The following is a 23,403-nucleotide window of genomic DNA, read 5'->3' on the forward strand; positions in this document are numbered from 1 at the left end:
TAGCTAGCAGAGGCAGGGTATGTGCTCTAGGTTACACCAAGTGAACTCTTGGTTACACATGTACAATCATGTACACACATTAACCCACATAATTATTATCAGGTGCATGAATAATTATTGGTTATTTTGACCACTTTCTTTGTTTGTAGCTTTGCAGATTAATGATCATTACCTAATTGGCCCTTCAAGAGCTGTGAGGTTAGGTACGTATGCTAAGTACGTACTAGAAGTCTACGATACAGTGTGTAGCGCGGCTGCAAGAGTTGATATGGCTGAAGAAGAGGTCAGAGATGTTGTACTGAGCTTCCCAGAGTGGCAGGTTAGTCGGTTATGATAAACCTCTATAAAGTTGTGGAATTGTCTCTATGCCGATAGGCAAACACTTTTGCTGTGGACTGCACTGGAAAGAGAGCTGTTCTGGCAGTGTACGTGAGATTGCTGTGTGTACGTATGTTTGTGTAGTGCATTCAGCATAATTATAACATCTAGATCTACTAATAGCGTAATATATTCATCGTTGATTGTAATCAATTGCAGCCAGAAGTGGTTAGCTGTGGTCAATTTAGATCAACCCGAGGACTACAGTGAACCCAAGGCTGTCAGGAAACTAGGGAGACAGAACAAGTACGAGATCAAGGCAGTGTTGTGGAACCCTCACCTGGTGAAGGAGGACTTACTGGCCTCCACCGTGAGTGTGTGTGGGCGTGTGTGTGTGTGTGTGTGTGATACACAGGCTGTACGCTTTTAGTATAAGGAGGTGTCTAAAACCAAAGTCTATGGTAGCGCAATAATTACAATGATTATGGGAGCTATTGTAATCAAGAGTAGATAACACTCTTGGTGTAATAATTATATCCTATCTTTGTCCCCCAGTGCCAGCAGAAGTTGGAGGTGTGGAATGTGAATGCTGAGAGGCATCCTCTGGTACACTCCCTCAAGGCACACACTAGACCAGTCAGGTACCCCATAGTTAGTTACAGAGCCTCCAGAGAGGGAGTACTTTACCCGGCCTTCCCTCTCTCCTCCATTGCAGTGATCTGTCATGGTCTTTCAGTGACCCTAACCTACTTGCCTCCTGTGCTGTGGACTCGTACGTGCATGTGTGGGATATTAGAGACGTCAAAAGACCCAAGACCTCCTTCAAAGCTGTTGGTGAGTCTGCCATTGCAGCAATTTGTGTCCTGTGTGTCAGCATTGTTAGCAGTTTCCTGTTATAATACGCTCTGTACTTGTGTGAATGTTTGACTGATAACTGCATTGATTATGTGTGTGTTAGTCTGTCAGTACCACACTGTATAATAATTATATACATTTATAGTGATTCTTTTGTGTTGCAGCTGGAGCCTCGCTGGTGCAGTGGAACAGGTTGAACGGGAATGTGCTTGCCTCTGCCCACGACTCTGATGTCAGGATATGGGACATGAGGGTATGTGGTATTGGATCCCAGTTTAGGAGTTAGTTTAGAAGTTAGTTTGCACGCTAGTGTGATTCTGTATAAGTACAGTGGATTGCAGTGCACTTGCAACAATTAACAGAGAATTGCCAAAACCACAATTTAGATCATTAATCAGGGCCAAAACTGAAAGGTATATTTAGCGTAGTTATTTCGGCCACTTCTGATTCCACAAATGAATAATTCTAGCACATATCTAAGAAAAAAAGACAGAACCTAATCTACCAAAAAGGGTAAGTTGGGTCGTCGCCCGGTTTCTGTGAAACGAACGGGCGACGCCCCAACTTGATTATGTACTTGACAGGACTATGATGCATTCAAAAATTAGGGAAATTACTCATTGATTTGTAAAGAAATGAAGAAAAGTCCCCAAGAAGGAATCGAACCCACACCTTATCTATCATATGATCTACGAAGCCACCACCCTAACCACTAAGCCACACTCCCAGAGATAGATACAGGTTTATGGTTTTAGGCTAAGAAATTATTATCTACATGTAATAAAATATTATTGTGGTTTTGCTGTTAGGCAGTTCTCTGTTGCAAGTGCACTGCAATCCACTGTTAATTATTTCCATCACCCTTGTGATTGCTATAGAAACCCACGACAGCCTCAGGCTACATCACTGCCCACATGTCTCGTATCCACGACCTTGACTGGAGTCACCTGGTCGAGAACCAACTGACCACGTGTAGCCATGACTCCTCTATCAAGTTCTGGGACACTCACTCTTCAAGGGAGCCTCTCAGTGTCATCAAGGCAGGAGCTCAGCCACTATGGAGGGCTAGGAACTATGTGAGTCACAGCTATCTAGTACTATATAAAACAAGTCCTCTAAATTGTGAATTCGCTTCCAAAACTAAAACCAAATTATCTTTATTTGATTGAACTTTCCAAACTCAAGTTTTGTGGTCACTGTTGTTTAAGTAATACATGTATAAAATACACCTCTCTTACAGCCGAGTGGTCATGCCGTTGCCATGGCATTGGTGCCGGCTATGCACAGTGGTGACAGTCGAGTGTTCCTATGGAGCAGGATGAATATTGCCTCCCCTCGCCACTTCTTCAAGGGAGGCTCTGAGCCAGTGCTGGAGGTGCAGTGGAGGAGGTGTGGAAGAGGTGTGTCATCATTGGGGGAGGGGGAGGGGTCTAGATGGTGTAGGCTACTTTATAGAGGCTTTGTTGGACGTTCTTTTGTCTAGTTATTAGTGTTGAGAATTGTACAAGGTATAAGGCCCAAAAATGAGAATATGTCAACATTAAGTGCTCATGTAGAAAGTACACTAAAACTGAGACACACTACATGTACAGACAACTCCTTTCTTGCAGCAGAGAATTACTTCAACTGTTTCATAAAATTATTTACTGTAGTGAGTAGCACCTCATATTGCATAACTGTTAACCCCCCCCCCCCCACTCCACTTCCTTGTAGACTGGGACCTTGTGACCTGGTCCAAGGATCGTGTGCTCCACATTTGGCCGCTGGGGGAGGAGCTTAAGATGGACCTGTGTGGCGACTACCTGGGGGAGGATGTGGGTGAGGACATGATCGACCCATCCTTTGATCTGTCCGGGGGGCATGTGGACATGAGTCTGAGCACAGAAGGAGACAATGTCGAGCATTCGTCGACCAATCTAGACAAATCAGTATCGCCGATGGTAACAAGGTCATTACGAGAGGGGCAACTAGCCGGTTCCCTCCCACGAAGTTCTCCTATGAAGTCCATGGGCTCGTTGCCTCGTAATGATTCACCTGTTTCACTCGCTCGTACCCCATCTGGACCACACGTGTTCCAGCCCCAGACGGCCCACACTCTGGCTCAAGAGTTCTCTCTCCTCAACCTCGACAATGTTACACACCTGGAGATTGAGACAGTGAGTGTTCCTAGCAACTGTAACTAATAACTGTGTGTGTGTGTGGCTAGTTGCTAGGAGGCCTGACCCAGCTGTGTAGCATGATTGAGATGCACATGTACACGTATGTAGTATATACAAACATTACAGTAATTGACAATACAGAAGATTTCAGTCAGGTTGTGATAGCAGTAAAAGTGGAAGTGCAGCCAGCCATGATTCACACACTGTGTATGTACATGTACTTGGTTAGATGGCTGATCTATATAGACCATCTTCACAGATGTAACTTTGACAATTCACTCAGCTCACTTTAATGGCCACCTTGACATCTCTACCCTCCCCCTCCCTCCCTCTGTAGAAGGACGTGTCTGAGCGCAGCTGTGTGGTCAAGGTGGAGATGGGAGGTCACGTAGTCCGTCTCCAGATCACCTTCCCCTCCCACTACCCGAACGGGGCTGCCCCTTCGTTTGCATTTGATAGCAGCACCACCATTGACAATATCACACAAGGAGAGCTGGTCAAGGTATGCAGGTTGTAGCCATGTGATTGTCATGTGATGTTACGTACTGTGTGTTTCTTGCAGATCATCACAGAAACTGCCAACTTGTGTGTACGACAAAACAGACCTTGCCTGGAGCAATGTCTCAAGAAACTCACTAAATCATTGGAGACCTTCGTAGTGAGTCCTCCTCTGTTGCTAGTCATGTGCCTGTGCTTGGTAACCATCTGTTGCTAGTCATGTGCCTGTGCTTGGTAACCATCTGTTGCTAGTCATGTGCCTGTGCTTGGTAACCATCTGCCATTTGATATCTTCTTCTCTGCTGTACTTATTTGTTGGTGTTGTATACAGTTTTGAAGTTTTGAAACTTAAACGTACTTGAATTGTAACATTACTGTGTTTTTCTAGACCCGCCCTCCACCTCCTCTGAAGCACTTGGAATTTGACGTATTTGGTCACCTTGACGATGAGCACATCCCCTTCCCACGAGCTAGTGGAGCTCGGTTCTGTCCCACAGGTAAGACATCCTCTCCTCCTTTGTTGCCTTTACCATTGTGCCCTTGAATGTTCCCTAGGTCGTCTCGTCTGCTTTAACAGCCTCTCTGATGTTAGCCTGGCAGACGCACCCAAGCTACCAAGGTACACATCTGTACTCTTTGAACTACACTGGGGATCTAATCAGATACTCTTTGAACTACACTGGGGATCTAATCAGATACTCTTTGAACTACACTGGGGATCTAATCAGATACTCTTTGAACTACACTGGGGATCTAATCAGATAATTATAATAATTATAAGAATATTAATTAGTATACAGTACATGTAGGTACCTCCAGTATTGCAAACGTTGCAGATATGTACATATCTGCAGTGTGCCAGTAGCTGAATGGTGACTCATGTGAAACAAAAGCACTACATGCTCGTTCGCTATGTACAGCTGCTATCTCTACTGCAGGTCCCTGGATAAACTGAACCAGTATCGTTCTCGAGTGCGACCATCCACGAGAGGTGGCCAGGTGAGATGGAGTGGCTACCTTCCCTCGTCCACGCTGCCCAAGAGAGGCTCCTCTGGTGCTAACTTGGCAGCCCTGACCAGTTTTAGTGGGAGCAGGGAGAAATCAACGTCCAATCTGCCTCAAGGCGATAAACAGGTCAACCCTGGTCTGGTGAACATTTACAATGCCATGCCTCTATTTCCCATCAACTACGGTCTGGCCGAAGCTTACAGGCAAGTGAAAGTGAAACCTTAATTACAACACTTCTAATTATGACTTCTTGTCCTCTCTCCTCCCTTCAGCATGAACTCGACTGACCTACAAGAGCTATGCACAGCTAATGCATCAGTGGCAGCCCAGGCTGGGAGAATGGACCTGGTACAAGCCTGGTCAACTGCCATGCTGATTGCCGATACTAGCCTCAGGTCCCCCCTGGAGGCAAACTCTCAAGTACCGTGGCCAGAGCACCCTTTTGGGAGGAGGCTTATTCACTCTCTGTACGTCATGTGTGAGGGGGAGGAGTTTATATGCGTGTATGTAGGAACTTTCAATTTCAATGGTGTGGCCAAGAGGTACATGGTATATTCCCTGCATTTTTGTACATTAGCTTGTAGTATTAATGCTGATTGTAGAGATGGAAAATTGAATGTGCTATTCATAATTATATACATATACAGTACTATGTTTTAACCGCTCCCTCTCCTCCCTCCTTAGGTTCAACCATTTTGCTAAGCTCCACGATATCCAGACCCTAGCCATGCTGGCTTGTCTGTTCCTAGAGCACTGTGCTCAGTTTGACAATACAACAAGGATGACACTTCAGAGCAAGAAACCAGCAGTTGTCAAAGTCCCCATTGCTCACATCAAGGCGCACAATGGCAATCACAACCACTACAGCTCAATGTACAAGTCCCTACCGCCCACGAGAGTGTCTCCCACTTATAGAGTACACACACAGGTGAGTGGGCGGGTTCCCTCCATGTGATACATGTATGATAAAGGTTGATGTACAGATTAGGCAAATGATTACAAAAATTGTATATTGTGCATTTTGTAGCTTTTTCATAGCTCTATCGAATAGTGTGCTTAAATCAATGATTGCTTTGGGGCCCATTTTGAAGGTCTATCATAGTAAAATGAGTCTGTTTTGATAGCTAACATAACTCTGCTGTCATGTATCGGCTGATTCAATATTAATAATTATCTCTGAAGTAATCAATAACTTGCTCATGTTCACCCCCCCCCCTCAGAGCCCCTCGGTGGCCATGGACAGGTGGAGCATCAGTGGTGGTACTATAGGAGGCGGTACCATAGGAGGTAGTACGTCCCCAATCTCCTCGTCCTGGCATGAGGTGGACCTAGAGATGGAGGGGGAGGAGCATCTCGTGGAGGAGGAGGACACACACATCCTAAAGTGCAGGTGTGTGGGTGTGGGTGTGGGTGTAGTGGTTAGGTTTTCTGTCATGGTTCATGATTTTAAGGTTTTACAAAACTTTCTGTTGTGGATTACTTTTGTACATGTAAATTATGCCTTTCAGTTCCTTGTTTTGGTAGTGGAATTGGCTCTTGTTGCTATGTACACCCACCACTGCAGTGATATGTCATACATGTATATCTGGGTGTCTAATTAGTAGTGGTGATACTTACATGTACACACATGTTACCTTGTGTGCATTTTTATCGTTATTATGCAGTGGCTTATGCAATAAAGCTGATTGTTGTCCACTGCTTCTGCATGTGCTAACTACAAGTATTGTTGAATAGAATAATTATGTTTATATCATAGCTACCCCTCCTACTCCAGATTACTGGATGATTTGCTGACTCGGCAGTGTGATGAGTACTGTAGGGCGTATGCAAACATCCTCTATGCTTGGCAGTTGCTTGATCAGAGGGCGGAGATTCTCAAACACCGGTCATCCAAACAGCGGCAGCTGGACAATCAGGTCGGTTTCGCCAGTCAATGCCGTAAGTGTTCGGCTACCGTTAGCAACAGTCCTGCCTGTCAGAAGTCTCGCTGCTTTTCCTTCACCTGCTCCATCTGTAACCTGGCTGTCAGAGGTGAGTAGCTGCATTAATTGCATCCTTTGTAAGTTCTTACTGTAAGCACAACTGTATCTAGACATTGCCATTAAGAATGTTGATTAGCACCTTACACAGGGCGAGATACTGTTGCCTTAATGGAATCAGATTGCACTGATGATTAGGATGCTAGTCCTTAGTTAGATACCAGTGCCTGCAAGTGCATGTAAAACTTACGAAACTCAGTTGGTAATTTATATACCTATTACTCTCTAATCTTTAAAGTTCCCTGATTAATGATTGTGTCTCCCATGATTCTACAGGGAGCTCTAACTTCTGTCCGTCGTGTGGTCATGGTGGCCATGCTGGTCACATGATGGACTGGTTTGGTAAGCACCCCTTCTGTCCGACTGGCTGTGGATGCGTGTGTCTAGAGTCTAGTTGATCGACTAATTAGCTAACTTGACAACAATTGACAATAATAATTATTTTGAACATTTTTATGTTTGTATTGCAACTGTGTAAACAAAAAGATTATTGTTAAAAACCACTTGACGTAATTCAGAACTAATATACACACACTACACTGTGTCGCTAAGCTAAAGTATGGGTAATAATCATTTGAGAGATCGATCCATACTTTAGAATTCATCAGGTTGAGTAGCTATAGGTTTTCTTTCGTTTCATAACCGGCTGAAGTAGAGGGCTCCTTCAATTCAGCTGATCTTTGTTTACGTTGTGTGGGTGCAACTAGCTCCTTGGTGTGACGTGATGACTTAGATTTCACCGCCTCAGCATCACTTAGCTCACTTCCAGATGGGCTTTGTACCGGCACTGGTCGTGTAAAGAGAGCACTGCTATTAGTGTCTGATTGGGTTGCCAGTTCGTCGCTGCTATTAGTTTCTGATTGGGTTGTCAGTTCGTCACTTATTTTGTCACAAGTTTGGGTGGTCCAATTTATAGTTGGCTGTACATGTAGAGGTTCAACTTTTATAGTGGGGATATCTTCATTACTGTGTTTACTCGTACTCGTGGCTGTATCCTGCAGTGTCCCATCTAGGTTGTCCTTGCTTACAATGGTCTGTACACTTTGTATTGAAGAAGCTTGATCGCTTTCAATGTCTGAATCTTTGTGTTCGTATTGATATCGCCAGTCGATTCTTATCTCCATAGGAATAGTCTCTTCCTGATCACTGCACTCAGATCTTGAGTCCCCTGAAGTTGAATTTGGCACAACACTGACGCTCTCTAAACTTTCAGCCCTCTTCATCGGAACAATAACTTCGTTTAGTGGTGGATCTTTCAATTTAAAAAGTTGTTTCATAATCCTTTTTCCAAACCGCTCCATTTCCACTTTCATATCTTCAAGAATATCTTTTGCATCATTTTTCGAAATATCTGATTCTCTCAGTAACACTTCCTTGACATGAAGCTTGTGTTGAAGTACTTCTATTTGATATGTTTTTGACTGCACTTGCTGTCTCAGTTTATCAATCTCTTTGGTCAGTTCCTTGTTCCTTTTCTGTGTATATAATTATGTTATATATACACAATAATTAATTATTCACTTACTATCAGTTTGGCTATGGCCTGGTCAGATTCCATTCTCCATGCAATGGTTAGCTATACAGTAACTGTTTTAGATCAGCCCAGACATTTTGCTGAGAGGTTGCAGTTCGTGTACACAATAACGCATTCTAATACTATATAATTATATGCGTGTTGTAATCAGTAATAAGAGTGGGGTGATCTACTAGCTGGTAATCATGACAACGCATGCATGCACATTATTATATGTACGAGTAAGACAGTTGATGTGTGTTTGTATTTTATGATACTTTGGCACATGGCCAAATTTGTTTCCCCTATAGAACCCAGCTGTTGGTGTAGGATTACACTTCACATTCATAATTATAGTGAATAAACAGAATGTCCACATGGCAACAATTTCACTATACATGGATATTCACAAAGTTTCTCTCACGTACATGTATAGCTAGCTATCAGCTCAACCACCTGCAGTATATAAGCAACACAGGTGATGTCATAGCACGTGATAGATACACAGAGCACTATAATAGTGAATGCATCATCGGTAAGAAACATCACCTCATATAAGGGGCTATAATTATGACTATGGTGTACGTGACAGTTTCCATAAAAAACGCTTGGTACAGTACATGTATAATTATAGTCTATATATAATTATATATATTATAGGTGGGTGTGGTGTTGGTTAGGATGGGCTTGAGTAACTAAAAAGACTAAAAACTAACAAGAAACACACTTTAAAACTCACACTTTGTTCCATGAGGGTATGTTCAACGCAGCGCTCGATGGTGCTGGCCATCACCTGCTCCAGGAGCATCCTCACCAGCTGCTCATCTGATACAAACTTCCACAGATACACCTGCAGGTAATGACAGTCCACCTGCATCTGCTAGAGACCAAACTTGCCAAATGCCCGCAACCGTACGCACTCCAGGAGAGCCTGAATACACACACACACACAGAAAGATAACAATCAATGCCATTGGGCTAACAGTGTGGGTACACAATGAAACTGATGCTACCATTACCTTATAAGGTCATAAATATTGTATACCAAACAGCATAGCTAGGTGGTACATACTGTATAAATGACAAATGTAGGGTCTATTTCACTGAAATATTCTATTCTCTGAGGAATGATTGAACCGACCTTTAAGAATATCTCGTTTGTATTGTGAAGAATAATATAAAGTCTTTGAATAATATAAAGTAGAATAATATAAAGTCTTTGACAGAATTCAATAGTTGAGACTACTTATAGATACATGTACACACACCACGCTGTGTCTCTAAGGTAAAGTAGTGAAATACTAATCATTATATCAGACGTTGATACTTCTGTTTTGTTATTTTATTATATGTACGCATGTATTCACATGTTTCATCAGGTTGAGTAGCTGTAGGTTTTCTGTCTTTCGTTTCGCAACCAGCCAAACTAGAGGGCTCCTTCAATACTCCCAATTCAGCTGATCTTTGCATGAGTTGTGTGGGTAGGGCTAGCTCCTTGGTGTGACGTGATGACTTAGATTTCACCGCCTCAGCATCACTTAGCTCACTTCCAGATGGGCTCTTCACTTGCACTGGTCGTGCAAAGAGAGTACTGCTATTAGTGTCCGATTGGGTTGCCAGTTCGTCGCTTTGCTCATCACTTGTTAGTTGTACATCTAGAGATTGCTCAGCTTCTTTCTGTGGCCCATCAACTAAAGCTTGCTCCAACATTTTATCGTTTATAGTGACTGTCTCATCACTTCGTATTGATGAACCGTGATTGTTTGCGTTGCTATCGTAGTGATCTGAGTCCTCCGAAGTCGATGGTGCCAAAACATTTCGTATTGATGAATCGTGATTGTTTGCGTTGCTATCGTAGTGATCTGAGTCCTCTGAAGTCGATGGTGGTAAAACACTGTCATAGCTTTCAGCCCGTTTACGGAGAGGAAAATTCTCCTCTTTGATAGGTGGTTCTTCTAACTTTGCAATTTTTTTTTAATCTTCTTTCTAGTGAGCTCCAATTCTGCTTTCACCTCCTCAAGTACATCTATTGCACTGCTCTTCAAATCGTCTGATGTCTTTAGTAGCACGTCCTTGACATAAAGATCCTTTTTAAGTTGTCCTATTTCATACTTTTGTGACTGGACTTGCTGTATCAGTTTCTCTTTAGTTAGTTCTAGTTCTTTGTTCTTTTTCTGTGTGCAATTTTCATTATTAATTAAATTACAATTTACTTACCTTCAGTGCTTTGTCAGACTCCATTCCCAAAAAGCTCATATATAGAAACTTCCTAAGCAGTGTCTAACTATTATTTATGTAAGTGATACCCGACAAGATACACGACATGCACTGTCACTATATGTCGCCACTGACGGAGTCAACAACAGTTGCGTTTATGTTTGCTTAGTGATGTTTTTTTGCATGCATTCACTTCTATAACATAACATGACCTATGTACTGCAGGCCGTGGTTACGTGACAAATCACGTGGAAATGTCCTAAACAGTGTCTAATAACAGTGTCTAATAAACAGTGTCTAAGCATTTTAGATCATGATTTTATTTAGTCAATCAGATTGCAGGATTTATGGCCACAATCTAAAGACAGTTATTATCTACTATAAGTCTATAATAGTGTTGCTATGTCAATTTGCATTTTCAGGGACACAGCTGAAACCAAGAACACTAAACAGGTGTCTAGCTATAGGCTATAATCATGCAATCAAAAAAGATTATACACGGACAATTAACTACATTTTGGTAGCTTTACTCTCACAGAATTGTGACACATACATTAATAATGTACATGTTCTGTACATGTTCTACAGACTGGATGAACGAGTTTCTCGTGTGAAAGGTCTGGTCTACATTCCACTTTTCATTTCAAAGTAATCATAGGCAAATTATGCTCCCTTCATAATCTTAGTATATACACTACCTCAATAGTCATGGTTTCATCCCATTAAAAGGTACAGTGACCCTAGCCTGGTACACCAGGATTACAGTTCACATTCACAGTCAATATAATTATAAAGTATGGCAACAATTTCACTAAAACAATTTCACTAAGCTATAATTATGTTCACAAAGTAATATAAGGCAGGCAATGATTATCTCCATATCTGCTCAACCACCTGCAGTAAGCAACACAGGTGATGTCATAGCACAGGTGATGTCATAGATACACAGAGCACTAGTGAATGCATGCAAGACAATAACTAAGCAAACGGTCCCCCCTATCATCTCAGGCTTGTGTTCAGCATTTCAATTTATAGACAGAGCTACTGATATTTACACTGCTTTTCATACATTATGTCTTAAAATCATATTGAATTGACGGGAAACACACACTCACACTTTGTTCCATGAGGGTGTATTCAACACAGCGCTCAATGGTGCTGGCCATCACCTGCTCCAGGAGCATCCTCACCAGCTGCTCATCTGATACAAACTTCCACAGGTACACCTGCAAGTAGTGACAGTCCACCTGCATCTGCCGGAGACCAAATTTTCCAAATGTCCGCAACCGTACGCACTCCAGGAGAGCCTGAACACACACAGATAACAATCAATGCCATTGGGTGAACAGCATATGGGTACACAATTAAAATGCTGGTAATTTAATATATAAGGTCATAAATATTATATCTATACCAAACAGCACATGTAAAAGGAAACCAATTAAGCAATAGCTATATAAATGACAAATGTAGTGTTACGGTCTATTTTAATGAAATGCTATATATGTGTACATGTAGCATACTAGTGTTAACAGGCCAAAACAAATAGCTACCTGGGTATTACCCTCCCCAACCATGACAAGTACAAGGGGATCAAGTCATACAACAGATACATCAAATCAGAGTGACAGGAATGTGGGCAGTGTGTGTGTGTGTGTGTGTGTGCGTGTTGCGTGCGTGCGTGCGTGTGTGTGTGTGTGTGTGTGCAGTGACTCACGCTGACGTGTACTGGTAGCCTTTACTCTGGTAGGAGAAGGTGTGACGACTGCTCTCTATTGACACACTTTGGTTATATGTACATGTAATGAAGGACATCAGTAAAATTGATATTTCTACAAGCTGATATTGAAATGAGGATCTTTATTTATGCCCACTACCCACACACACTTCCCCCCACACTACCCCCCCACCACTACCCCCCCCACTTCCCACTATACCCACTTCCCACTATACCCCACACACTTCCCCCCACACTAGCTACTGTTGCATTAATTGCTAGGTATTATATATACCAGTAGAAACGTAAGAATGATTGGCACCTTACACAGGGTGAGATGCTAGTACTTTTAAATTTAGATTGTAATGATGATTTGGCTGCTAGTCCTTACCAGTAGCAATAGTGTAGAGAGGTGTGTATATGTATGTAGTCAACAGTTTTAAATTAATGATTGTGTCTCCCATGATGCTACAGGGAGTTCTAACTTCTGTCTGTTGTGTGGTCATGGTGGCCATGCTGGTCACATGATGGACTGGTTTGTGAAGCACCCCTTCTGTCCGACTGGCTGTGGATGTGTATGTCTAGAGTCTAGTGGATGGACTAATTAGCTAACTTGAACGACAATAGTTACTGAACATTTTTATGTTTGTATTGCAACTGTGTAAAAAACAAAAAACCACATGACAAAATTCATTGTGAACTATACACACACTACACTGTGTCGCTAAGGTAATGACATATATGCATGTTTTGATGATTATGAAGGTCGAGACTTTTGTGTTATTCTCTTAAATGTACGCATGAAATCACAGTCTTCATCAGGTTGAGTAGCTGTAGGTTTTTTGTCTTTTGTTTCATAACCGGCTGAAGCAGAGGGTAATTCCGTTAACGCTCCCAATCGTTGCTTTTGTTGGTGTGTGAGTAGTGGTTGTGCAACTAGCTCCTTGGTGTGACGTGATGACTTAGATTTCAGCACCTTAGCATCTGTGCTCACGGCATCACTTAGCTCACTTCCAGATGGGCTCTTCACTTGCACTGGACGTGTAAAGAAAGCACTGCTATTAGTGTCTGATTGGGTTGCCAGTTCGTCGCTTTGTTCATCACTAGTTTCGGTGATCCTAGTTGGCTGTACACGTAGAGGTTGTTCAACTTTTATAGCGGGAATATCTTCATTACTCTGTTTACTCGTGGCTGTATCCTGCAGTGTCTCATCTAGGTTGTTCACTCCGCTGAAGATTCTCTTGTGTATAATGGTCTTTACACTTCGTATTGAAGACGCTTGATCACTCTCAATGTCCGAGTCTTTGGGTTCGTATCGATACCACCTGCCATTGCTCATCTCTTCCTGATCGCTGCCATGATCTATGGTGGTGCACTCAGTCTCTGATCTTGAGTCCTCTGGAGTTGATTTTGGCATAGTTGATAAGCTCTCTAAACTTCCATTCCTGTTAATTGGAACAACTTCGTTTAGTGGTGGATCTTTCAATCTAAAAAGTTGTTTTGTAATCCTTTTTCCGATCCGCTCCATTTCCACTTTCATATCTTCAAGAACATCTTTTGCATCATTTTTCGAAATATCTGATTCCCTCAGTAACACTTCCTTGGCATAAAGCTTGTGTTGAAGTAATTCTATTTGAACTGTTTTTGACTGCACTTGCTGTCTCAGTTTATCGTTCTCTTTGGTCAGTTTATCGTTCTCTTTAGTTAGCTCCTTGTTCTTTTTCTGTGTACAATTCATTTGCATCCCTTATATTAAATCAGTCTAATTCACTTACCTTCAGTGTTTGGTCAGACTCCATTCCCAAATAGTTACTATATATACAGCATATAGGCAGCTTTATTGTTGCCTCAGTGCTGCATGTTCATGCAGGTACATGTGACACAGATCTAATGGTATTCAGTGGCGGCATGACAGTGCATGTCGTAAATCTTGTGCGGGGGTTCACTTTAATCATGAATAAAACAACGTCCATACATATATCTGTGGTTGCTTGTAATTGTGAATGCCTATAGCTTTGTATTGCTAATTTTTTAAAATTGTGACACACATGCATGCATGATTGCATTATCCCATGCATACAGACTGGATAAAGGAGTTTCTCGTGTGAAACGTCTGGTCTCCTTTACAACTTCCAATATTCAAATTTTATATGCATGTACTATAATAATAATTATTATATTCATATGCTCCCCTTCATGCACACATAAAAACCTATATGTACTTTAAAAGTACCACACCATGCCGGATCACATTCATTTAGCCTGTAATGCAATCGGACCACTTGGGTTGATCTAAAAAAGTTGAGATCTCTATACATACTGATAGAGCAGAGAAATACCTACGCAATGAATCGTTTGAAGTTTGTTGCTATGAAATGCATTATTGAAAAAACAAAGATGCCCTACTCATTAGTAAGCCTATGTTTTGCGTTTTTTGACTAAGCACTGAGGTGAAAATAGTTGGATTTAGAGCACCAGACTTCACATAGAGATAGTAGAAAGGCTATAGATACTTATAAGTTTATAAAACTAAATTCATCACTTTGCACTCAAGGTCATGAATTCGCCTCTATCTCAAATTGAAAATCTAACCCAAGTGGTCCCTTTTCTCAGATTGCCGGCATCACATATACGTATTTTAATCAGCCTGGAATCGAGGCCAACATTCATTCAATAAAGCATGTTCACATGCAACAATTTCACTCAGCTATATTATATATACGATCACAAACAGGGCCGCAAGAAGATGTTTTAGGTGTGGGGGCAGAAAAAAGGAATGGACCCACTCCTTGCGACGCAGAGGGTGGGTCCGAGAAGGGCTGGAGGGAACTTTTTGAAAAATTGTATGTTCTCAGAGATAAACAGAAATAATCTGCATCATTCAACTCACTCTTTGAGTTTGCATGCAGCAAAATTAATTAATGCAAAAATGTTCATCATGTACCTATTAGTAGCTTTATATTATGTAGCTTTGGCATTCCACCGAGGCATCAGTACCTTCGTTGCTTTCATATTATATAAGGCTATTTATGATGCGATAGTTCTAAAAACTGTAGATCTACATGTAGGTGGCTGGTGCATCTGGTTAGAATGGGAAAAGTTTACGAAGTACTCCTTCTGTCCGACTGGCTGTGGATCGTTAGAGTCTAAATGGAATGGACGAATTAGCTAACTTGAATTATTGAACCTTTTCATGTTCGACGATTAGCTGCAAAGCTATTCAATAATTGAGAACTATAGCCGACACTAGTCTATACACTGTGTCTCTAAGGTATATAATGACATACTATGATTGTGGAGGTCGAGACTTTTGTGTTATTTTGTTAAATGTACGCATGAAATCACAATTTTCATCTGGTTGAGTAGCTGTAGGTTTTCTATCTTCTGTTTCACAACCAGCTGAAGTAAAGGGCTCCTTCAATACTCCCAATTCTGATCTTTGCATAAGTTGTGTGAGTAGTGGTTGTGCAACTAGCTCCTTGGTGTGACGTGATGGCCTAGATTTCAGTACCTTAGCATCTGTGCTCACGGCATCACTTAGCTCACTTCCAGATGGGCTCTTCACTTGCACTGGACGTGTAAAGAGAGTACTGCTATTAGTGTCCGATTGGGTTGCCAGTTCATCGCTTTGTTCATCACTAGTTTCAGTAATCCTAGTTGGCTGTACACGTAGAGGTTGTTCAACTTTTATAGCGGGAATATCTTCAATACCGTGTTTACTCGTGGCTGTACTTTGCAGTGTCCCATCTAGGTTGTCCACTGCTCTGGAGATTCTCTTGCGTATAACGGTCTTTACACTTCGTATTGAAGACGCTTGATCGCTCTCAATGTCTGAGTCTTTGGGTTCGTATTGATATCGCTTGTCATTGCTCGTCTCTTCCTGATGATCTATGGTGGTGCACTCAGTCTCCGATCTTGAGTCCTCTGAAGTTGATTTTGGCACAACACTGACGCTCTCTAAACTTTCAGCCCTCTTCATCGGAACAATAACTTCGTTGAGTGGTGGATCTTTCAATCTAAAAAGATGTTTTGTAATCCTCTTTCCGATCCGCTCCATTTCCACTTTCATATCTTCAAGAACATCTTTTGCATCATTTTTCGAAATATCTGATTCCCTCAGTAACACTTCCTTGACATGAAGCTTGTGTTGAAGTACTTCTATTTGATATGTTTTTGACTGCACTTGCTGTTTCAGTTTATTGTTCTCTTTGGTCAGTTCTTTGTTCTTTTTCTGTACACAATTAAAGTTACATGTATATCTATTCCTGTAATTAATAATTATTAGTCTAATTCACTTACTATCAGCGTGGCTATGTCCTGGTCAGACTCCATTCTCTCAATGGTTATAATTATAGCTACTGGAAAACTGTTCTATTGATCAGTCCGTCCAGAAGTTTGCTCAAAGGTTGCAGTTTGTGTACATAATAGGGCATACATACGTATACAATGCGTGCTGTAATAAGAGTGGGGTACTAGCTCGAGTTACAGTGATCATCACAATGCATTCATGTACATATATGTACGAGCAAGATAGTTGGGTGTAAAGTGAAAATGCATATTTTGTGCGTGTGTTGGTACTTTGTGTGTGTTATTATTGTGCAATTTTCTGCCCTCTTAAAAGGTCAAGTCACCCCAGCCTTGGTACACTAGGATTACAGTTCACATTCATAGTGAATAAAGAATGTCAACATGGCAACACTTTCACTCGATTAGCTATATATGGATATTCACAAAGTAATAATTAAGGCAGTCAATGATCAGTTTTAAATATAGTTCAGTTTCTCTCACATATCAGCTCAACCACCTGCAGTAAGCAACACAGGTGATGCATGCAAGAAACATCACCTCATGAAACTAAGTACATTTATGGATATATATATATACGTTTAAATATGGGATATGTAGGCGAGTGGTGGTGTTGGTTGGTGTTGGTTAGAAAGGGGAAAAGTTTTACGAATGGGAAATGCGATAAGCATGCAAACGGTCCCCCTATCATCCCAGGCTTGCCGTCAGTATTTAGTAGTCAGAGGTACTGATTTACACTTTTACATACATCAAATGATTCACTCACACTTTGTCCCATGAGGGTATGTTCAACGCAGCGCTCGATGGTGCTGGCCATCACCTGCTCCAGGAGCATCCTCACCAACTGCTCATCTGATACAAACTTCCACAGGTACACCTGCAAGTAGTGACAGTCCACCTGCATCTGCTGGAGACCAAATTTTCCAAATGTCCGCAACCGTACGCACTCCAGGAGAGCCTGAATACACACACAGATAACAATCAATGCCATTGGGTGAACAGCATATGGGTACACGATTGAAGTGCGGGTAATTTTTAACCTATATATAAGGTCACAGATATTGTATATACATGTAAAAGGAAACCAATTAAGCATAATATAAGCTATAAATGACAAATGTAGTGTTACGGTCTATTTCACTGAAATGCTCTATTCTCAGTGCGGAATGATTGAACTGACCTTTAAGAATATCTTGATAATGCCAGTGATGATTGACGGCTTGTCAAACTGAACTGTACCAAACACCTCGATCCTCTCAAAGAACAGTTTCTGAATGTTGCTCAATAGACTACTGTCCAGTGTCCTGAGAGAGACAGAGACAGAGAGAGAAGGAGGGGGAATACACATTACATGTATAGCATGGGTCATGTAAGCATTACAAGCTGTGACACCATTAACAGGCCAAAACAAATAGCTACAGTATTACCTCCCCTCCAATCTTGACACTATTATAACAGATACAAAGTGACAGGAATGTGGGCACAGTGTGTGTGTGTGTGTGTGTGTGTGTGTGTGTGTGTGTGCAGTGACTCACGCTGACGTGTACTGGTAGCCTTTACTCTGGTAGGAGAAGGTGTGACGACTGCTCTCTATTGGAGAAACAAACACAGTTTAGTTCTAGCATAAAAAAACACATAATAATGTAATGAAGGACATTATCTCTACAAGCTGATATTGAAATGAGGGCCTTTATTGTGTTATATGAGGAGAGGAACTGTGGGGGGTACTTATCCACCACCCCCAACATAGTTACCCGGGGCTCACCTGATCCCTGTTCCTTCTTGAGGCCGTCCTCATAGAGAGTGCCCACCTGCTGATCAATGAGCGTGATCTCCTCCACCACTCTCTTCATCACCGACCGAATGTTGCGTGGCTCAATCGTGTTCAGCCAATCTCGTGTCTCCACACTCTTGCGAATCATCTGTGTGTGTGTGTGTGTGGGGGGGGGGGGGTGGGGGGGGGGGTCAGTTACAGGTAGTAATCAGGCAACAAAACTCATGGGCCGTAATAATTATTAGAATATACCATAGACCCCCCTGCCCTCCCTCAATGGTGGACAACCACAGACCCCCCGCCCTCCCTCAATGGTGGACAACCTATTAGAGCCAATTGTACTGTGTTCGAGCACTTACTTGAGATATGACCTGTCCTTGTACTTTGACATAATGATTCAGCAATGCCTGCGTGTGTGTGTGTGTGTGTGTGTGGGTGGGTGGGTTTAAATAGAGCATCTTTGAACGGTCATACTTTAGTTCTGTTGGTCCAAAAACGTTAATTTTCTGAAAGATTAGAGAGAGGCCTTTCAGATGATTTGTTAAACTCAAAAATATATTTTCGGCTTGTTTTTGACAAAATACAACCCATGGTATTGTTATAAAAAATTATGCGGTCGTTCCAAATTTGGGATTTGATCATACCATCTGAACGGGTTCCTTCTAAGCTTTCAGAAAATCAGAAAATCGTTGAATTTGGACCATCAGAACCCTAGTTACAGAGTACTTTCAAAATGAAGGGGATCAGGGCCATAAAAGGTTCAATTCAAATGTAAACAAACATTCTGTAGCACTAATGGAATGTGTGGAAGTGTCTATAAACACACCTGAGAGATTTCCTTGGCATGTCTGAGGAGTTCGTTGGTGGGTGTGGCTAACAGCGGCCCATCAGGATGAGGGGGAAACTTCTCATCCCCATAGCTCACCTAGTATAGCGACACCATGGTAACAATGTATAACAAGTTGTGGCGACCAACCAGATAGCTGATAGTAGATCTCTCCATCTCGTGCACCAGTTTAGAAAGGATGAGGATGAGAGGTGGTGGGTAGGCCCCAGAGGTGTGGTCTCCACTGCTACCCACTGAGAACGACTGTGTGTGTGTGTGTGTGTGTGTGTGTGTGTGTGTGTGTGTGTGTGTGTGTGTGTGTGTGTGTGTGTGTGTGTGTGTGTGTGTGTGTGTGTGTGTGGGGGGGGGTACGTATACATGTACCTAGAATAATACGTACAGGTGAACTATTTCTAAGGTGGTGGTAGGGTTCAAGCTGCTAGACTTGATAGCTAACCAGGCCAGGCCTCACAAGTGATCACACTGTACCTTACAAGTCTCCAAGACAAAGTTAATGAATGTGCACACGACACCAGCCCGAATATTGCCCACACAGAACTTCCTCCTGAAGTCAGATCTCTCAGAGAAGGACACATTGCACTCCACAAACTCCTGCACAAACAAAAATGCACAGACAAAATGAAGTCAATACTATAATTATAATGAAATACTTAATTGCTTTACTTTATACACAGTCCAGCAAGGTAGTACAGTGTACAGCACGTGTACAAGGAATCATGCACAGCCAAACAGCTACTACTCTCTATACAGTGTGTATGACTTACCTTGAGGTTGGTGAGTGCTGACTCTAGCCCACTCTTAATGGAGGCATACAGAGTGGCAGAGTGGTCCCTCAGGGTGGGGCCTCCCTGCTGAGATCCCTTGCTTGTCACCAGATCATGCCTCACGGTCATCAGAGTGTCTGGAGAGGGCAGACCAGGATAAGATTATACTAACAATATAATTATTAGCTCTCACCTGTGAAGCTCTGTTGCAGTCTTTGTGAGTGACACTCTGTATGGGTACCCGTCACTATGGTCACCAGTTGATAGCCTTTCCTGGAATAAGCAATTTAACATAATTGTACATCATAATTATGAAACTTCATATATAGGTTGTATTAATATTTGCCTATACAGGATTGAGAATTTCATTTAGAAAATAGTGAAGTTATTTCCAGCCCCATGGACAATATCTAAAGAGAATGCATTTTACTCTCTTACTCGCTGAAGTTAACTGATGGTAGGAGGTTGTCCATTGCTTGTAACTTCCCACTGACTTTGTCCAGTGCTCGTATCAGCGCCACGCTCTCTTGATGCGTCGCCTCGTTCTTTAGTCTCTCCATCACCGTCTCGAGGCAGCTGTCCATCAATGATTGAACAAACTCCGTCAGTGTTTTTTGAGCCTCTTCAGCCACCTGCTGGTCTCCACTGTGTGTGGGGGTGGTGTTAGTATATACTGTAAGAAGCACATGGGGAGGCTGTAGTAACAATTGGTAATGTACAATGTACATTTTAAGGCCATGCAGTCTTCAATCAGTTAAACTCAAATTTAGAAGGCCTTGGGAAAATTGTTAAATTTGAAGTTAGAAAAGGACCTCTAACATTATCACACCATGCAACAGGGCTATTTGGGGGCTACACAATGCATGCTTTAGTTTTAAAATCGAACCTTCGAAACTCAAAATCTAGCATCCTTGACTGACCTGGATTTGTGGCGCTTGATAAACAGATCATGGAAGGTCTGGATGACAAGACTGACGTTGGCAAAGAAACTATTGCAGACCAGGTGCACGTACTCCTGAATGCCCTGAGGGAATAAGAGATTCATTTGAAATTAGTGCAGTAAAAAGGGAGAGAGAAAACTCGATCTTAATCATAACCTGTGTTGTAGCCGTATCTATATGTATAACACAGCTACTGGCATAATTAAAATATACGTATGCATATACAGCACATAACGCTAGCTACAGTCGTGGCCTAACAATAGGTCCAGCTGCCTAGGTTAGTCACACCAGCTGCACTGACTCACCATGGTGACAGTGGTTTCACCGTCCTCGTTCTGTATCTCATGTGGCTGTGTGGAAGGGAGCGATGATGACACAGTAGACATGGCAACTGGTTTGCTTACCTTCTCTCCTTGTTCCACTACACTCAGGTCACGCTCTAGCTGCCTCCGAGAGCTGCAGGGCAGAGACAGTAATAGTCTACTAGGTAGGGCAAAGGGCTAAAAAATGCAGCTATAATAGCCAACTCTAACATTGCGATCAGAAAGCAAAGCACTGAATAGCCTAGAGCATTACAATTAATTATACAATACCCTGCAAACACAAAAGAAGGACATTCAGTCAGTATTGAGGGGAGAATGATTTCCCCCATTCCAACATCTATGTGCTATTTATGACCACCCACTTTGCCAGGAACTGCTGACAGAGGTCCGAGGGTGGCTGGTCCAACTCTAGCAGTAGGTCCACTGTCTCCACCACGGTCGCTGTACTGGAACGCTCATCATCCATCCGCTTCTTGAGCGAGGAAATGAGCTTTGTGACAATGACCGAGCAGTCACCTTGGATACCGTGGAACGAGGGCATGTGTTGGTACTGCTCCAGCACGCGTCTAGCACGCGAGTAAGTTCTATCAGGAGCGGAGGGGGGGGGGGGGCAATAATGAATGCCCAAATAAGGAATGCATTTATAGTCACCTGACAGCTTGGGAGTAGAAGCCCATTTCCATACATTTTGTTAGTCGTGTGGGAAGCTCAAACAGAAATTGCAACTACAGAAGAAAAATAACACAATATAGAACTTTACAAACAGAGAAGGAAGTACTTGTCATTGATTAAAGATTACTGACCTTTTTGAGTAAATAGTTCACTCCGCATAGTTTCGATATCTCCTTCTTTCTGTCCTCCAGTGCGGAGTTGATGCTGTTGCTAGAGGTGGTGATATCATCCATACGAGCTCCCAATGTTCCCATATCATCTTCCAGGTGTTGGAAGTCATCCTTCATCTGAATGGGTAGGTGGGGTGGATTACTGGTAGGACATTATACTGACACCTTAGCAATATGTGCCTAATGACACCTACTGCCCAGGTCCTTTGATTTTGTCAATGTGGATTTTGAGACCAAAGATTTTATACATAAATGATAGAACTCCCTTCTGAGAGCTAGAAAATACACTTTGCTTTTGGATTCAAGTTATGGGCAGGCACTCAGATAGCCATTGCAACAGATAGCCATTGCAACAGATAGCCATTGAAACATCACATTGAAACATCACCATTTAGAGACACAAAAGGCATATCATACAGCACAAGGTATGAATTAGTGCAGGCACTTACTTCTCGGATGGTTTCAGAGGCTTTGATGAACTTTGAATGGTTCTCATACACCAAGTACTGCATGTTGCTGTCCAGCTCCTGGATCTCTGATGTGTGTGTGTGTGGGGGGGGGGGTTGGTGAGAACAAGTGGTATGGGTATGGGTATAGGGAAGTGTGTGCAGAGGGTATGGGTACAGGGTAGTAAGTGTGTGTGTCGAGGGTATGGGTATAGGGTAGTAAGTGTGTGTGTCGAGGGTATGGGTATAGGGTAGTAAGTGTGTGTGCTGAGGGTATGGGTATATGGTAGTAAGTGTGTGTGCTGAGGGTATGTGTACAGAGAGTATGGGTATAGGGTAGTAAGTGTGTGTGCTGAGGGTATGTGTACAGAGAGTATGGGTATTGTGTACACCATAATTACCTTTCTTCATCCTCTCCTCCTGCTTGTACAGGTTATTGAGTGAGGTTTCTTTGAGCATCTTCTCCATGAACATGTCAGCCTTGAACCCAGCCTTGTCTATATCCAGAGGGTTGTCTTGTTGCAGCTGCACTGAGTCATCTACACCATAGTACATACGCAGGAGACCCCTCCGTCGCCGACGCATCTGGTGATCCTCCTCACTGGACTCTGCTGGGGCATGAGCTGGTATCACACAAAGAAATTAGTTAGATAGCAAAGTTACCTGGAGGTGAGACATCTGTCTGTTGTTCTGAGTCACTGTCTGCCATTGAAGTTCAACAATCTCTAGTTTGCTTTTCCATGAATGCCACGCCTACTACTAGGCAGAAAGTGTGGGCGTGATAAACAAAAAGTGGGCGTGTTGGCACACCTGGAGTTCTGTTTTGGCTTTCAGTTT

At 42.4% G+C, this 23,403-nt stretch overlaps 5 protein-coding genes and 1 long non-coding RNA gene across 7 annotated transcripts; 1 reads left to right on the forward strand and 5 right to left on the reverse strand.

The window, feature by feature from the left end:
• Positions 1 to 163: 163 nt before the first annotated feature.
• LOC135331552 (GATOR2 complex protein WDR59-like) lies at positions 164 to 7,385 on the forward strand. The gene is made up of 19 exons (XM_064526757.1): positions 164 to 319; positions 376 to 425; positions 538 to 688; positions 874 to 959; positions 1,034 to 1,152; positions 1,338 to 1,426; positions 2,052 to 2,249; positions 2,414 to 2,573; positions 2,887 to 3,329; positions 3,670 to 3,834; positions 3,895 to 3,990; positions 4,219 to 4,327; positions 4,386 to 4,449; positions 4,769 to 5,041; positions 5,111 to 5,305; positions 5,523 to 5,766; positions 6,059 to 6,228; positions 6,613 to 6,869; positions 7,154 to 7,385. Exons 1-19 carry the CDS (start codon positions 269 to 271, stop codon positions 7,273 to 7,275), a joined length of 3,042 nt encoding a protein of 1,013 aa, XP_064382827.1. The 5' UTR covers positions 164 to 268; the 3' UTR covers positions 7,276 to 7,385.
• Positions 7,314 to 9,364, reverse strand: LOC135331555 (uncharacterized). Its single transcript, XM_064526759.1, has 3 exons — positions 9,130 to 9,364; positions 8,403 to 8,846; positions 7,314 to 8,352 (listed from the first exon to the last, which is right to left on the reverse strand). The coding sequence occupies exons 2-3, from the start codon at positions 8,433 to 8,435 to the stop codon at positions 7,495 to 7,497; spliced, it is 891 nt and encodes a 296-aa protein (XP_064382829.1). The 5' UTR covers positions 8,436 to 8,846; positions 9,130 to 9,364; the 3' UTR covers positions 7,314 to 7,494.
• Positions 9,365 to 11,402: 2,038 nt separating this feature from the next.
• LOC135331556 (uncharacterized) lies at positions 11,403 to 12,482 on the reverse strand. The gene is made up of 3 exons (XR_010393014.1): positions 12,325 to 12,482; positions 11,723 to 11,914; positions 11,403 to 11,501 (listed from the first exon to the last, which is right to left on the reverse strand). It is a non-coding gene; the product is annotated as an uncharacterized LOC135331556 (long non-coding RNA).
• Positions 12,483 to 12,943: 461 nt separating this feature from the next.
• LOC135331554 (uncharacterized) lies at positions 12,944 to 14,207 on the reverse strand. Its single transcript, XM_064526758.1, has 2 exons — positions 14,100 to 14,207; positions 12,944 to 14,047 (listed from the first exon to the last, which is right to left on the reverse strand). The coding sequence occupies exons 1-2, from the start codon at positions 14,121 to 14,123 to the stop codon at positions 13,082 to 13,084; spliced, it is 990 nt and encodes a 329-aa protein (XP_064382828.1). The 5' UTR covers positions 14,124 to 14,207; the 3' UTR covers positions 12,944 to 13,081.
• A 1,068-nt stretch (positions 14,208 to 15,275) lies between these two features.
• LOC135331559 (uncharacterized) lies at positions 15,276 to 16,850 on the reverse strand. Its single transcript, XM_064526764.1, has 2 exons — positions 16,624 to 16,850; positions 15,276 to 16,555 (listed from the first exon to the last, which is right to left on the reverse strand). The coding sequence occupies exons 1-2, from the start codon at positions 16,654 to 16,656 to the stop codon at positions 15,611 to 15,613; spliced, it is 978 nt and encodes a 325-aa protein (XP_064382834.1). The 5' UTR covers positions 16,657 to 16,850; the 3' UTR covers positions 15,276 to 15,610.
• A 126-nt stretch (positions 16,851 to 16,976) lies between these two features.
• On the reverse strand, positions 16,977 to 23,376 carry LOC135331557 (vacuolar protein sorting-associated protein 51 homolog). 2 transcript variants are annotated; one of them, XM_064526762.1, is made up of 21 exons: positions 23,230 to 23,376; positions 22,968 to 23,174; positions 22,570 to 22,655; positions 22,082 to 22,237; positions 21,930 to 22,003; positions 21,641 to 21,862; positions 21,360 to 21,411; positions 21,261 to 21,305; positions 20,935 to 21,038; positions 20,453 to 20,659; positions 20,208 to 20,287; positions 20,015 to 20,151; positions 19,719 to 19,841; positions 19,380 to 19,493; positions 19,230 to 19,328; positions 18,763 to 18,810; positions 18,395 to 18,551; positions 18,165 to 18,219; positions 17,810 to 17,933; positions 17,396 to 17,587; positions 16,977 to 17,128 (listed from the first exon to the last, which is right to left on the reverse strand). In XM_064526762.1, exons 1-21 carry the CDS (start codon positions 23,273 to 23,275, stop codon positions 17,099 to 17,101), a joined length of 2,358 nt encoding a protein of 785 aa, XP_064382832.1. In that variant the 5' UTR covers positions 23,276 to 23,376; the 3' UTR covers positions 16,977 to 17,098. The 2 variants fall into 2 exon arrangements, with proteins under 2 accessions (XP_064382832.1, XP_064382830.1); XM_064526760.1 differs by having other exon boundaries at positions 22,968 to 23,177; positions 23,230 to 23,331.
• Positions 23,377 to 23,403: the final 27 nt, after the last annotated feature.

This window comes from Halichondria panicea, chromosome 2, assembly GCF_963675165.1.
Source record: "Halichondria panicea chromosome 2, odHalPani1.1, whole genome shotgun sequence".
NCBI lineage: Eukaryota > Metazoa > Porifera > Demospongiae > Suberitida > Halichondriidae > Halichondria > Halichondria panicea.

Excerpts from the sequence above, each read along its gene's own strand:
- LOC135331552 (XM_064526757.1), top strand. The coding sequence starts at position 269 with ATGGCTGAAGAAGAGGTCAGAGATGTTGTACTGAGCTTCCCAGAGTGG. Across the intron at positions 2,250-2,413 it reads TATGGAGGGCTAGGAACTAT|CCGAGTGGTCATGCCGTTGC; the intron begins GTGAGTCACAGC and ends CCTCTCTTACAG. Across the intron at positions 5,306-5,522 it reads AGGAGGCTTATTCACTCTCT|GTTCAACCATTTTGCTAAGC; the intron begins GTACGTCATGTG and ends CTCCCTCCTTAG.
- LOC135331555 (XM_064526759.1), bottom strand. The coding sequence starts at position 8,435 with ATGGAATCTGACCAGGCCATAGCCAAACTGATA. Across the intron at positions 8,353-8,402 it reads AGGCCATAGCCAAACTGATA|AAAAGGAACAAGGAACTGAC; the intron begins GTAAGTGAATAA and ends TTATATACACAG.
- LOC135331554 (XM_064526758.1), bottom strand. The coding sequence starts at position 14,123 with ATGGAGTCTGACCAAACACTGAAG. Across the intron at positions 14,048-14,099 it reads AGTCTGACCAAACACTGAAG|AAAAAGAACAAGGAGCTAAC; the intron begins GTAAGTGAATTA and ends AATTGTACACAG.
- LOC135331559 (XM_064526764.1), bottom strand. The coding sequence starts at position 16,656 with ATGGAGTCTGACCAGGACATAGCCACGCTGATA. Across the intron at positions 16,556-16,623 it reads AGGACATAGCCACGCTGATA|AAAAAGAACAAAGAACTGAC; the intron begins GTAAGTGAATTA and ends AATTGTGTACAG.
- LOC135331557 (XM_064526760.1), bottom strand. The coding sequence starts at position 23,275 with ATGGCAGACAGTGACTCAGAACAACAGACAGATGTCTCACCTCCAG. Across the intron at positions 22,656-22,967 it reads GGAGGAGAGGATGAAGAAAG|AGATCCAGGAGCTGGACAGC; the intron begins GTAATTATGGTG and ends CACACACATCAG. Across the intron at positions 19,494-19,718 it reads TTGTCTTGGAGACTTGTAAG|TCGTTCTCAGTGGGTAGCAG; the intron begins GTACAGTGTGAT and ends ACACACACACAG.